The sequence below is a fragment of the Adiantum capillus-veneris genome, chromosome 6 (assembly GCF_014529385.1).
Source record: "Adiantum capillus-veneris isolate H3 chromosome 6, ASM1452938v2, whole genome shotgun sequence".
NCBI classification, from domain to species: Eukaryota; Viridiplantae; Streptophyta; class Polypodiopsida; order Polypodiales; family Pteridaceae; genus Adiantum; species Adiantum capillus-veneris.
Genome location: NC_140936.1, coordinates 116,880,285 through 116,894,371, shown reverse-complemented (window position 1 = coordinate 116,894,371; position 14,087 = coordinate 116,880,285). Strand labels below are relative to the sequence as shown.

General features: G+C 43.7%; 1 protein-coding gene across 1 annotated transcript in view; it reads right to left on the bottom strand.

The window, feature by feature from the left end:
- The window catches only part of LOC147456133 (nuclear pore complex Nup85-like protein), a 58,228-nt gene extending 48,731 nt beyond the window's left edge, over window positions 1–9,497 (bottom strand). The window contains exon 1 of the mRNA XM_086514681.1: window positions 9,051–9,497. Within this exon, the coding sequence (XP_086370807.1) occupies window positions 9,051–9,406 (356 nt within the window). The 5' untranslated portion in view covers window positions 9,407–9,497. The remainder of the gene's footprint in view (window positions 1–9,050) is intronic.
- Between the last annotated feature and the right edge of the window lie 4,590 nt (window positions 9,498–14,087).

Sequence of the window (14,087 nt, the reverse complement as noted above, 5' to 3'; positions counted from 1 at the left end):
TTAAACCTATTTTCCCTATATTTGACATTTTTCACTTATTATTTTTTAATGACTTTTGTTGGAAACTAGGTAGGGCAATTTTGCTAAGATAATATATAAGCAAATCAAAGCTAGCACTTTCTGGCAGAAGAGGCAGCAAGAGCACGCGCTCAACAGGCACCTTCTCAGCAGGACCCCCAACAGCAAGCCTAGCGTTTTTGCAACTCAGCATCAACCTAGCGTTTTTGTACCAGATCAGCCAGCGTTTTTGATCTTGCAGATTCCTGGCGACAGCAAGAAGCAGAAGACTCCTAGCGTTAGCAAATTTGCACAGCAACAGCAGATCAGCCATAGCGTTAGCAGATTTCCACCGCAAGTCAAATTTTCAGCCCTAGCGTTTTTGCATCTGCCAGGCATTTCAGCGTTTTGCAGATCTACCACGATGGAACCAAGACAAGCATCAGTGTTTTCAGTTTTCAGCACTTAGACATCGCAGAACAAGTCCCAAACCTCGCAGATCTCACCTTCCCGCAGCAGATCCTCGCCACACGGTCAAATCCCGGGAAGTTTGCAGTTTCAGCCCGGAGAACGCAGATTTCAGCATCTGTGTTTTCAGCGCATCGTCGTCGCATTGTCGTCACCGACAGAGTCAAAATTCAGCAGATAAAGATTTGCAGATTTCAGCCCTTAGCATTTTCAGATTTTAGCCCGTCTCGTCGTCGTCGACATCGTCGGCAAGTCCAAGCATTGTAGAGATTGGAGCAATCAATAGTAGACCGCTCTCGCCATAGAGAGTGGGGCCTTCGGAGGAGGGTTTGATAACATCTCCGGTGTCGTATTCTCTTCTCTATCTCTCAGTCTCATGCACCTTCACGCACAGTGTCCATTCACTTTGTTTGTGTCCATTGCACTCTCTCATTAAGAACGGAAGGCTCTCCCTTCCATAAGAAAAAAGGAACCTTGAGCACAGTTCGGAGCACTCATCTTGAGCAAAGTTCAACATTCATTCCACTGCACCTTACATTGGTATCAGAGCTTTGGCAGTGTTCTGTATCACTCAAGGAAAGAACCACAAGAACCACAGATTTTTTTTTTGCTTGTTGAGGTCGCACGAACCCAAGTTCACATGGGCGTGTCGATTCCTAATCGTGTTTTTGAAGAGTGACAGGAAACCCAAGAAAGAAGGGCTTGTCCAGCCTCCCCTTGTGCCTCTTTTCACTCATTGAGAGCGGACCGTGCACTTAGCGGCCGGCCAATCGACGTGAGGTGGGAAAAAGCAACCTTGGTGTGAGCGCAAGGCTGCCAAGGGGTGCGCCCGAGCGGAACTCGGGTGAAGAGAAGATCCTTCTCTAACACAGATTGCAAGCGAAAGAAGAACCGCAAGACACTCAAGACCCCAAGAACCCAAGTTCCTTGTGAGCTTAAGAACCCAAGACCACAAGAACCCACGACTTCAGTGGATGGTCATCACTCGAAGCAAAATGGATACTTCGCTTGGAGGTGGTGAGCATGGGAGTGGCGAAGAGGAATTTTCCTCACCAAGAGGTTTTTTCGACCCTTCCCCATCTACGACAAGGATTGCACTAACTCCTATGGAGGCTTTCGACAAGATGGTGATGGACATGAAGTTAAAACGCGAAGCACGAAAAGCAAAAAGAAAGGCAGAACACAAAGAAAGAACGGCAGCCATAGAGCGTGAGCACGAGCAAGCGCGTTTGGAAGCCGCAAAAAGAAAAGCAGAATTTGTTCGAGAGACCAAAGCAAGAAAAGCAATGACCGACCGACACATGAAAGAGATGTTGCGACTCTTTTCTCAAGTGCACGCACAGATGCAAGAGATTCAGGAAAAGGAGACTCTCTTTGTCTCTTCTTCTCCAAAGCAGGACACACAGGATTTCCATGATGATAAGCATGATGAATTGCATGATAAAGATGAGCATGATGATTTGCACGATCAAGATGTGATTTCTCACAAGCATGATGATTTGCATGAAGATGATGTGATTGTTCACAAGGTTGATGCATTAGTTGATACTTTTTCTAGTGAAGCTAACCTCATTGCAGATTCGTTCAATCACGAAGAACCGATCTTGGCTCTTGAGTCGAGGTCCAAAGAAACCCCTCAGAAAGAACTCCCTCACAAAGAACCCCCTCAGGAAGAACCGATCTTGGCTCTCGAGCCTAGGTCTAAAGAACCCTCACAGGAAGTACTGTATGTTCGAATGATTCGTCAGCACGCAGATCGTTTCCTGTACTTTAGTCAACGTCTTTATGTGATCCCTTTTCCTAGGCATGACATATCATACGTTGAGCACGTTTCACTCATGAATGAGCATGGATGTATGCGGATTATTCATGAAAAGCTGAAAAGTGTGCATTCAAGGAAATCACATTCCATGTCTCTCCCTTGGCACGACACAGTTTCAGAAAGAGCACAAGAAAGATTGAGCATCAAGCATAGGTATTTCCATTGTGTTTTGCCACAGTTGATTGATTTAGATCAGAAAGACAAGATTCGATCTCATTGTTTGCATGTCTTGGATGAATGGGTTGGCACTCCGTCTAGTTGTTCATCTACATTGCATACACAGTCTTTTAGAAAGACGAGATTTTCTCGACTCACTTTACATGGAATAGGTATGTTCATGTTTTTGTGTTAGAAGTGGTTTCAGGAATTTTCAACCTTGAAGAAGCTGGACCTACATCCATAGACAATGTTGAAGCATTGAAGGAGCTACAGATGACTTTGTGTCGCTTTCGGCGCGGCCCAAAGAAGCAAGCGTTGCAGACCTTTATGAAGTTCAAGTATCGCACGACCTACACCTTATCGTGGGCCAACGAAGGGTCCTTTCGAGGATTCTGGATGCTATTGGCGATCTCCCTCGACGCCATACAGTTCGGTACCAGTACCTCACTTTCAAAAAGAGGGGATCCAACCCCATGTGTCTGTGGACAAGCTACAGCATGATCAGGGTTCAGTCAGTCAAGCCAGTCTAGAATAGGAAGTGATCTGGCACTTTTGTGAGTCTGTTCCCATACCGTGCATGACCAGTCACGTAGAGTAGATGCATATCCTCCGGTTGCACACAGCATCATCATCAACATTCCCATCAGAATCCATCAAGAGAATTTTCCAATGCATTAAACCTATTTTCCCTATTTTTTGACATTTTTCACTTATTATTTTTAAGTGACTTTTGTTGAAAACTAGGTAGGGCAATTTTGCTAAGATAATATATAAGCAAACCAAAGCTAGCACTTTTTGGCAGAAGAGGCAGCAGGAGCACACGCTCAACAGGCACCTTCTCAGCAAGACCCCCAACAACAGGCCTAGCGTTTTTGCAACTCAGCATCAACCTAGCGTTTTTGTACCAGATCAGCCAGCGTTTTTTATCTTGTTGATTCCTGGCGATAGCAAGAAGCAGAAGACTCCTAGCTGAGCAAATTTGCACATCAACAGCAGATCAGCCCTAGCATTAGCAGATTTCCACCGCAAGTCAGATTTTCAGCCCTAGCGTTTTTGCCTCTGCCAGGCATTTCAGCGTTTTGCAAATCTACCGCGACAGAACCAATACAAGCATCAGCGTTTTCAGTTTTCAGCACTTAGACATCGCAGAACAAGTCCCAAACCTCGCAGATCTCACCTTCCCACAGCAGATCCTCGCCGCACGGTCAGATCCCGCGAAGTTTGCAATTTCAGCCCGGAAAACGCAGATTTCAGCATCTAAGTTTTCAGCGCGTCGTCGTCGCATTGTCGTGATCGACATCGTCACCGACATAGAGTCAGAATTCAGCAGATAAAGATTTGCAGATTTCAGCCCTTAGCATTTTCAGATTTCAGCCCGTCCTCATCGTCGTCGACATCGTCAGCACGTCCAAGCATTGTAGAGATTTGTGCAATCAATAGTAGACCGCTCTAGCCATAGAGAGTGGGGCCTTCGGAGGAGGGTTTGACAACATCTCCGGTGTCGTATTCTCTTCTCTATCTCTTAGTCTCATGCACCTTCACGCAGTGTCCATTCACTTTGTTTGTGTCCATTGCACTCTCTCATTAAGAACGGAAGGCTCTCCCTACCATAAGAAAAAAGGAACCTTGAGCACACTTCGGAGCACTCATCTTGAGCAAAGTTCAACATTCAATCCACTGCACCTTACAACTTGTGTCATAGATCCTGACCCAGCAAATCTTGAGACAAGCCATTGGCGGCTTTGGGCTTGGGAACTCTGCCCTCTGACACGAGTACAGTGGGACCCTGGAGAGTGGTTTTGGAGAGACCCTTTCCCTTCAGTCGGTCACCAAGGGGTCCCCTTCTTTCAGTACACTTTTCGACTAGGGCGACACATACTGGCAGTACGCAGAGAGGCTCGTCCTGCTGCAGCACTTCATTGGCAAGAGGAGGGTCTCACAACCGAGTTCTTGTCAGGTTTTTGGGAGCGGTTGTGGGACTCCAGAAAGCCGAGGTGAGTCACTTGTTCCCGTGGCTAGTCGCACACAGAGCTACAGCAGTGGGGAGCTGGCTAGTACATAGTGGCTTGTCGGGCCACTGGAACAAAGTGACTCGCCTCGGCTTTTTGGAGTCCCACAACCGCTCCCAAAAACCTGACAAGAACTCGGCTGTGAGACCCTCCTCCTGCCAATCAAGTGCTGTAGCAGGACGAGTCTCTCTTGTGACATCCTTTGGAGAGTCGGCGTCACTGTCTGTGGGACCGCCCCATGGCACAGCAGGTTTGGCTTCGAGTACTTCGACTAATGCCAGCTCTTTCCACAATGCGACAGTACACTTGGGGTGCTACAACCTGCTCCACCCTCTCGCGCCCTGTGCTCCATTTTGAGCTAGCCTCCACCAGCAGGATGATAGTGATCCGAGGGGTCGACCTACACTTCAGCCTGCCATAGAGCTTACCCCCCAGGAGTGGTGCAGTGAGAGAGGTGTATTGGGAGCTCGTTTGTGGCCTGACACTCTGGTTCATTTGGTGGGTCCATTGCTTCCACATCTTCGAGGCTCGCCTTGTCCCACCGGCGAAGACTGTTCGTAACTTTTGGTTGGAGCTGACTCATTCCTCAAGGGTCAGTTCGAGAGACTTTAGGGCGGCTCCGGCCGCATGCGGGAGCGCAGAGAGGCTTTCCTACGACTCTAGCGCCCAAGGCCTTTCTTCACCATGGTCCAGGGTGTGCCCAGATGGCAATACTGGCCACCTGTGTGGCTCTTTCCTCCTCCCATTTTGTGATTTAGCCTCATTGTACATATTTTGTTCACTCACTGGGAGAGTCTCCCAATGCTTTTGATGTAGCCCTCTCTAGTAAAGGTGGTTTGTAGCCCTATGGGAAGTTTTATTAACTAATTGAAGGATCTTTTTCTTGGGGAAAAAAAAACCTAGGTGTGCATTGTGACCTAAGTGTTTTAACTACACAAAAATGCATGCTCTGTGAATGTATTGTCTTGTGGAGATGGTCATGGGCATGGTTTGCTTGAAATGTGAAAAAGGATATGAATGATAGTGACAAGAGTTAGTGGATCAAAGACACCCGAGTAAAGATCAGCACGGTTTGGATGTGATTGCTAAATATGTTACGATGATCATGATTTGTATCTTGGACCCTAAACAGAAATCAAAATGTGAATGTTCAGAGACTGTAGTCTTTGTACAAGTGTTGAATGTGTGCAATCTTGTGCATGGGTACATCGAGTCAGTGGCATGCCCAAAGATTGGCCAAGAGGACCATAGGGGTTAGAGCTAAAACTCAGACAACTTGAAGAACTTATAGCCGAGGGACCTAAGATCCTATAAAGTGAAGACTCCAGCAAAATTGCGTGAGCATGCTGACATGGTTGCCAACTAAAATCATGGGGGAGATGTTGATGTGGCACTTGTACCGCAGGTCCGCAAAAAAGCATGCTGACGTGGCATCTGGGCAGATTTGACGCAAGTTTTTGGAGTCAGTTTTTTGTATCAAGTGCTTTTGGGGCTCTGCTTTTGGCAACCCTTCCATTGTTTATAAGAGCCTTTATGTCACATGCACATGGTTCTGTGTGCCACGTGGACATGCTTCATCGACTTCTGGAGCCAATTTTGTACATATCTCTAGATAGGAGTGTTTAGAATCCTAGGAGGATTAGTACCGGCAATTTTGTCAGCCTGTTTGCAGGACCTACATCTTTAGACGAGTCCATTAGATTAGGTTTACCAATTTTGGTACCCTCTTGCATAAAGGATTGTACAAGCGTTTTGACACATGTTACACTAAGGTGGCATGACGTGCATGTAGTTTTAGGTTAGAAGAATTCAATGAGCCATTCAATCGGATTCTTGGATCGGCAGATATGCGACACTTTCATCCCAAAACCTAGCCCTGGTCAAGTTTATTAATAAGTGCATTTTTATTGATTTATTTTATAAACTTTGACAGAGGTTTTGCCCTACCTAAGCCTTAAAAAGTTCTTTTCCACTATAAAGGGGGGAGGTGTGCTAGCATTTTGCATCAGTTGCAGGAAGCACCCAAGATCATCCAACGTTTTTGTAGCAGACCAGTCAGTGTTTATGCATCGACGATCAGCCTTGGCGTTTTTGCTCAACAGCGGCAGATCAGCCCAGCGCTTGCAGTTTGGCAGCAGATCAGCCAGCATTTTCAGATTTGGCGCCATTTCCCTCGCCGATCACGGCCTAGATCAGTCATCGTTAGCCTCCCGTTGCAGCCCGGAGTTTCGGCAGCCCATTGAGCCTCTCCTCGGCCACTCCCTTGCTGCATCAAGTGCTTCCATTGCTGTCCATCAGTTGCTCCATTATCACCTGCGTTTTCAGCCCTGCTTTGCGTGACGGATAGGCTGCATTTTTGCAGCCAGATCTGCGTTTTCGCAGCCAGCTCAGCCCCTATTTCCTCTCACATCAGGAGTGCAAACATAGTTGACACATATGGTCACGTACAACGGGTACACGTACGAAGACGTGCGGTACTAATCGAACTAAAAAAAATTAGACGTACGGTGACGTAACGTACAATGCAAAAAAAAATCATGCATCTTACACATGATAGATCGTATGAGTCATGACATAGACCTTAGTACTTGGTACTAAATACTTGTAACTTAAGTCTTACAAGTTAGAACATGAAAGATCTGTCCATGGACATTGGAAACGGTAATGTCCGAAGAAAGAAGAATCATGATCTCCAAAGTGGTGGCGACCATAGTAGATTCGCTACCCGAGCCTCGTCGCACATAGGTCATGGTTGTTTGAGCCAATGCAGCCATTGGGCTCTTGGTCAAATGTAGTCGAGATGCAAAACAATCCCACACCAAAAATCACCCCAAACCCCCCCCCCCCCCCAAAAAAAAAGGACGAGTCATGTACGGAACGTACGAGTCATACGGTACGGTACGGAACGTCCTGTACGTCGAACGTGGACAACCCTGAGTGCAAATCAACCCCAAATCTTCCTCTTGGTGACCATCAGCAACCCCTCATGAGATCCAAAGGTGCATCAAATCAGCCCCGGAGGTGCTTCAGCTTGAAGAGTTACCGAAGTGACATTTCCCATTCGAGTCAGTAGAGTCTGCATTGCAATATTGCATGTGAGTACACTCCATTTATGCAATCAAAAGCAAACACCACATCGGCAATGGTGTGGGGGGGCCTTGAGGTTGGGACCCCATTGGGTCTCTCTCTCTCTCTCTCTCTCTCTCTCTCTCTCTCTCTCTCTCTCTCTCTCTCTCTCTCTCTATTCAAGTTCAGTTTAGTTAATTGCAATTTCTATTCGTGTGTTGCTATTGATTTCTCGCTTGGAGTGTCCAAGCCTGTAAAAGCTTCCGAAGCAAGCATTCCTTGAGAAAAAAGGCTCGAAAATTCAAGAGACTAGTCATTGGAAGAAGGGCGCCTTGGTAAGTTATAGCTTCCAAAGCAAGCATTTCTTGAGAAAGAAGCTTGAAGAATGGAGGAGAAGAGTCATTGGAAGAAGTGCGCCTAGGTAAGTTATAGCTTCCAAAGCAAGCATTCCTTGAACAAGAAGCTTAAAGATCTGAAGAGAAGAGTCATTGGAAGAAGGGCGCCTGCTAGATAAGTAGCTTCCAAAGCAAGCATTCCTTGAACAAGAAGCTCAAAGAATCAAGGAGGCGAGTCATTGGAAAAAGGGCACCAACACTTAAAGACTAGCCCCTGTAGGGAACATCAAGGAAGAAGAGAAAAATGTTAACTACATGACCCAAAACTTTAGGCATATACCAAAAAAAGAACCTTTAGTTCAACAAATGGAGGGATGAGAATTGCTTGTTGTTCTTGCAATTTCAAGTTTTATCCAGTGTCACTATCATAATTGAATACTTTTTACCATAGGGTTTTGCTAGATTTAAAAGCTATAGTGATTCAATGTATCAAACAAGGAGGATAAGCCAACTAATCTTCTTGTGGTCTAAGAAATAGAGCTCGTATCGAACTACAAATGTTACCTAAACCATTTCATAATAATGTAAGGGAAGAATTGATGCTAGATTGGGTTGTCAACATATGTTCCTAGGCTTAAATGTCTTCAAACTTTTAACCTTTAGCAAAAGGAGGTATGCAAAGTTCCCACCAAAATGAACTCTCAAGGTCACATTGACATAGAATTTTTCTAGAGTTTCTTTATTCCTTTGTACTTGCACTACAGGGAAACAACATAAAAACTACTCAAAGCCATGTCTGATCATGGCCATGTGAAGAGGTTCACACTTTTGGATATAAGTGTTTTTGAGGTGGTTTCGCTCTGAACCTTTCTAGCAAGTTTAAATCATACAACCTCCATTTTCAAGGTTTGGCCCACATAACTATCATGAACATCACGAAGCATGAATAGATTCTGAGCTCTGAGCAAGACTCTATAAAGAGATGCTATTTCTGTAGATGTCTTAAACATCCAAGAGCTTGTAACCTGCCCAAGCATCTTGAGTAGCATTTGTGTAAACAAAAATTATTACTGCATCCAAAAAAGTTCCTTCTAAAAGGCGCTCAACATTCATGCCTACTGTACGACCACCAATGTTTTTTAATGAAAACTTTTGAGATGAAACACTAAGCAGGTTTGAGAGGGATGTTTTTACCAGTCTAAGGGCAAGGCGCGTGGAGATTGAAGGAGAGCCTGTTGTTTGCGACTCTGGAGCAAAGCAAAGGCGGGAAGGGAGTCGTAAACAAGTCTGCGCATGGCAGAGTCGTTGATGGACAGTGAGCTGCTGGAACCCACCCTCACCTCCACCACCCTACTAGAAGAAGAAGAAGAAGAAGCAGCAGCAGCGGAAGAACCCGCGTTGCGAGGCTGCTGATGTTGCTGCAAGTAAGAGAGTCTGAGCTTGTTGCCGCTGCCCCATGAAATAAAGACATTCTTTCGTGGGGGCCCACCTCGTTCGCCTTCAAAGCCTTCTCCTGCCAAGGAAAGCTCGCGATCAGGCCAGCCCGGCATGTCTCTCAATTTCAGAAGGACTCGCAGGCTCGCTGGAACTCCAAATGCCGCTGCTTTAGCAGAATTGAAATTGAAAATATCATTTTCTCGCAGGTATGTATGTGCCTACGATTTAGAAAATACTAATGGAATCTGGCGTCGATGCCTTTTTCTATTGAAAAGAGTCTGCAGAGGTCGCCCTCTCAATATCAACTTTGAATAAAGTGACCTGAGCAGCAGGGTTGTGGCGTGGTAGTGTGAAGCTGAGCAGCAAGCAGCAGATGGGAGGGTGTTGAAGATTTTTTTTTTAAAATTACAGTATTGAGTTGCTAGCATCGAAAGCTCCTAGCTGAGGTGGTTAGCGTGAGTACTTTCGGTGGCTATTTTCGGGTTCGATTCTAAAGTCGTGGACTGGTTTTGTTGTTTGTGTGCGCCACCGGCAAGAAGCCAACGAATCTTCCCTAACGAATTTGGAAAGATTTGTGTGTAATAAAACAAAGAAACTACCAGTATGGAGTATGGAGTGGAGTGTCTAGGCCTAGGGGTGGGCACGCGGTGTGTTGAAGATATTTTAAAGCATATCCTACAACCTATGGCTTTGATCTAAAACGACGACAATAAAATCACATCAACCCTAAATTCATGACACCAATGGTGTTAACTTCTCAAGTATTCATCTGCCATAGTTCTAAGGTGGTGGAGATGTAGGTGTCCATTGTTTGCTTCCCTAATGAATTTGGAAAGATTCATGTGTGATAATAAAACGAAGAAGCTACCAGTATGGAGTATGGAGTGTCTAGGCCTAGGGGTGGGCACGCGGTGTGTTGAAGATATTTTAAAGCATATCCTACAACCTATGGCTTTGATCTAAAACGACAACAATAAAATCACATCAACCCTAAATTCACGACACCAATGGTGTTAACTTCTCAAGTATTCATCTGCCATAGTTCTAAGGTGGTGGAGATGTAGGTGTCCATTGTTTGCTTCTCTAACGAATTTGGAAAGATTCATGTGTGATAATAAAACGAAGAAGCTACCACTATGGAGTATGGAGTGTCTAGGCCTAGGGGTGAGCACGCGGTGTGTTGAAGATATTTTAAAGCATATCCTACAACCTATGGCTTTAATCTAAAACGACAACAATAAAATCACATCAACCCTAAATTCACGACACCAATGGTGTTAACTTCTCAAGTATTCATCTGCCATAGCTCTAAGGTGGTGGAGATGTAGGTGTCCATTGTTTGCTTGCTTGCATGGTTCGTGCAGGTTGAGCATTTGTGGATTTAACTAATATGTGTTAAGGTCATGTGCTTGTTCTTTAGGGTCTATTCCTTATGTAAATTAGCTATAAATATGAAGAGGCCTTCACTCCACTTTGCTAATCAAAGTAGAAGTGGATGAGTGCATGTGTAATTGCTTATTGTTTGTTTGTGAAACATACTTTGTCAATGTGTGAATTTTGGTCGCTAAACTTGAAGTTTGGATAGTCAAAGGCTTAATCTCTGTTCGACTAAAGTAACACAGCTTCTTCGTGCGAGATTTTCTCATGTTGATAGCACAGTACTTCCAATAGTGGAAATAGAGGTCCAAATGAGCCTGAATCAAAACATTGACGACCCATGTATCAAAGATATTGCCCAAGATTATGTTGCTTTGTGAACACTCACCAAAAATCACCTCAATCTGAGAACATGAGCCGGAAGGGTGCTGAAGATGTTGCCACAGATGTCGAAGCTTGCTCTGATACCAATTGATGGAACGACTCGAATGCACATGAAGATGAAGGAGAAGCTCAAGAGCACACAACACCAAAAGCAATATCACTAAGTGTGCTAATACAAAGAGAGGCTTGCCCTAGAATGATGGGCATATATACAAGCCGAGAGAAAAAAGTGCCTTGGCATTCCCAAGTGTGTTCGCACACATCACTACCATGATACATAACAAGGATATTCCATTGAAAACTTAAAAAAGGTTTTCTTGTCATTGCTTACATAATCATCAATATACCACAAGGGGGAAACATATGCCAAAAGAGGAGCATTGAAGCGTCTAATTGCCATTTTGTTACCTCTCTAATATTGAAAATGACGATGTTTAAACTAATGGTCAACAATTCAAACCATTTTTTTAGTGAGAAATGTTCTCCTAGTCATTAGAAGTTTTCAATGTAGGAGGAAGTTGAATCCACAATTGTCAAAGTAGCCACTACATTACCTAACAAATGCAAACATGTATATGTGTAGATGAATCCAAGATAAGCCCATATGGAGTTTCTGAAGCCTCACCATCTCCTACTTTTGATCGCCATTCAATGGGGATGGGAATTGAGAGAGCTTTTTGAGGAAGCTTTTTAGGGAGCATTTATCATGATTTTTACTTGCAGAAGCAAAAATTTTAAAAAAAATCCTAGAAAGCTCCCTCATGGAGAGAGCTTCAGGAGGAAGCTTTCTCTCTCTTCCTGGAGCTCTCTCTCTCTCTCTCTCTCTCTTTATATATATATATATAAATGTAACCCTTAATCCTCTTAAAGGGGTTTATATATATATATATATATATATATATATATATATATATATAGAGAGAGAGAGAGAGAGAGAGAGAGAGAGAGAGAGAGAGAGAGAGAGAAGGTGGGGGGGGGGGGGGGGGGGGGAGGGGGAGAAAGCTTCCTCCTAAAGCTCTCTCCACGAGGGAGCTTTCTAGGAAGTTTTTTTTTTTTTTTTCTAGTGCAAGTAAAAATTTAAAAAAAAAAAACTCCCTGAAAAAGCTCTCTCCATACCTCTACTCTCAATGGCAACATGCATCTCATTCATGCATAAGGCTCACTACGGCTCATACTTCCCTCTGTCATGTAGTGGTTTGTGTAGTAAAGGATGGCTAAAGCCTAAAGACAAAAATTCCCTAGCATTATCTTATAATAGTCAAAGTAGAATAATCAAATATTCATATTTGTGTACACCTTGGCCAATGGACAAATCATTGAAAGGCGACCCACGATGTTAGGAAGTCCTGTGGTTTGCAGCAACAAGTAAAACAAGTGGTAATTTGTTTCCAGACCCATGCAGCTACTCAATGCCCAACGACCACACGCTAGACATCTTTTGAGATGATGATATAGTCTGAACTTGCAAGTGATTATAAGGCCATAGGCAAGGATGGCATGGAACTAAATACCATCCATAAGCATTTGATTAACTTTCATTAGTAGCGACGTGCATGAATGGTGTAAATAGTAAATTATGTCAGCCTTCTAAGTAACTATTAGGTTTTAGGTCACATTATATGCGAGAACACTTTAAAGATCTAAGTGCACTTGTCCATTAAGAAGAAAACAAGTATATAAGAAGAGGATGCCAAAGTAAGTCACCGCAATGGCTCAAAGGTGATGTGAAATGGATGCTTTCCTTTTGAACTAGTAGATTCTTAATATTCCTACCTGAATCAACTCCTAGTACAACCTAGTCCTATTGCTTGTAGCTGATTGGAATTATTTTTGTCACATAAATTATGCAAAACATGGCACTATGCCAGCTTGGGTGGAAGTCTCTAACAATGGCACCAATGGAGTATTACTCTTTCCTGTCATAGCATGATGCTATAAATAAGAGCTATCTTGATCCTTCGCAAATTACAACACAATGTTGAACCAATAGCTTTACCCCAGGTACTTGCTTAATCTTCTTAATCATAGTAGCCTTTCTCAACCTTTGCGCTCAACGCCTCTATTCAGATACAAACCAGTTGAAATGCAAAAAGTATACACATTTGAGCTCTTTAGCTCAACCTTCTTAACCGCTTTCACTAAAAACACTGCTTTTATTAAATCAAAAATTTGTACAGCTCTATTTCTTTCATTTTATACTGCAAGTTTTTCTCACTTGCTCGGGTTTTCACTGAGTTGCTCTTCTCTTTCTTGCTATGAGTTTGCTTCCTATTGGAATCTCTTCATTTTATAATGCAAGTTTTTCTCGCTTGCTCATGTTTTCACTTGAGTTGCTCTTCTCTTTCTTGCTATGAGCTTGCTTCCTATTGGAATCTCTTCTAAATACCTACAATAGGCACTAAGGCCCCCTATTTACATCTCCTAGATTACCCTAAAAGCTTAAAAAAAACTTGATCTAAACTCTATGTTGTTTAGCTTTTCAAATCCTCATGGGAAACCCGTCCAATGACATGGCAATTGGGATTTTGGATGGCATGGAATCCACAACTTTTTGTACCAATAATTTTCACCTCGGTCATCGGGGTGCTTTTCTCCTTCTTGCTCACCACTTTTTATCCCAAGCATACGCAAAGTCCCTTGTCCCTTTAAGCCAATCCTTAGTGGAAACTTTGTCTTATTTTACACTATGCTACACACTTTTCCTACTGGGACATATTTTCTCCTTATGGATATGTAATCGCATGATAGTGCAAGCAATTTCATCCTTCTGTGTAGGTTTTTTGACAATGTCTATTGTGGGTTGTGCTATATAATAGATGGTTTTGTGCAATTTTTCTACTATACATACAAATTTTGCATCGAGTGCAGTCGTTGGCCATGGATGACAACAATGATGTTTTCCACATGTTGTTTGTTGAGGCCAAACTGGTGAGGACAAACTGGAGGGGACAACTACCCACTTTGGTGTTAGAGATATGGGTATAAGATTGCATGCGAAGATGGAGAAGATGAAAGAGAAGCTCAAGAGCACCC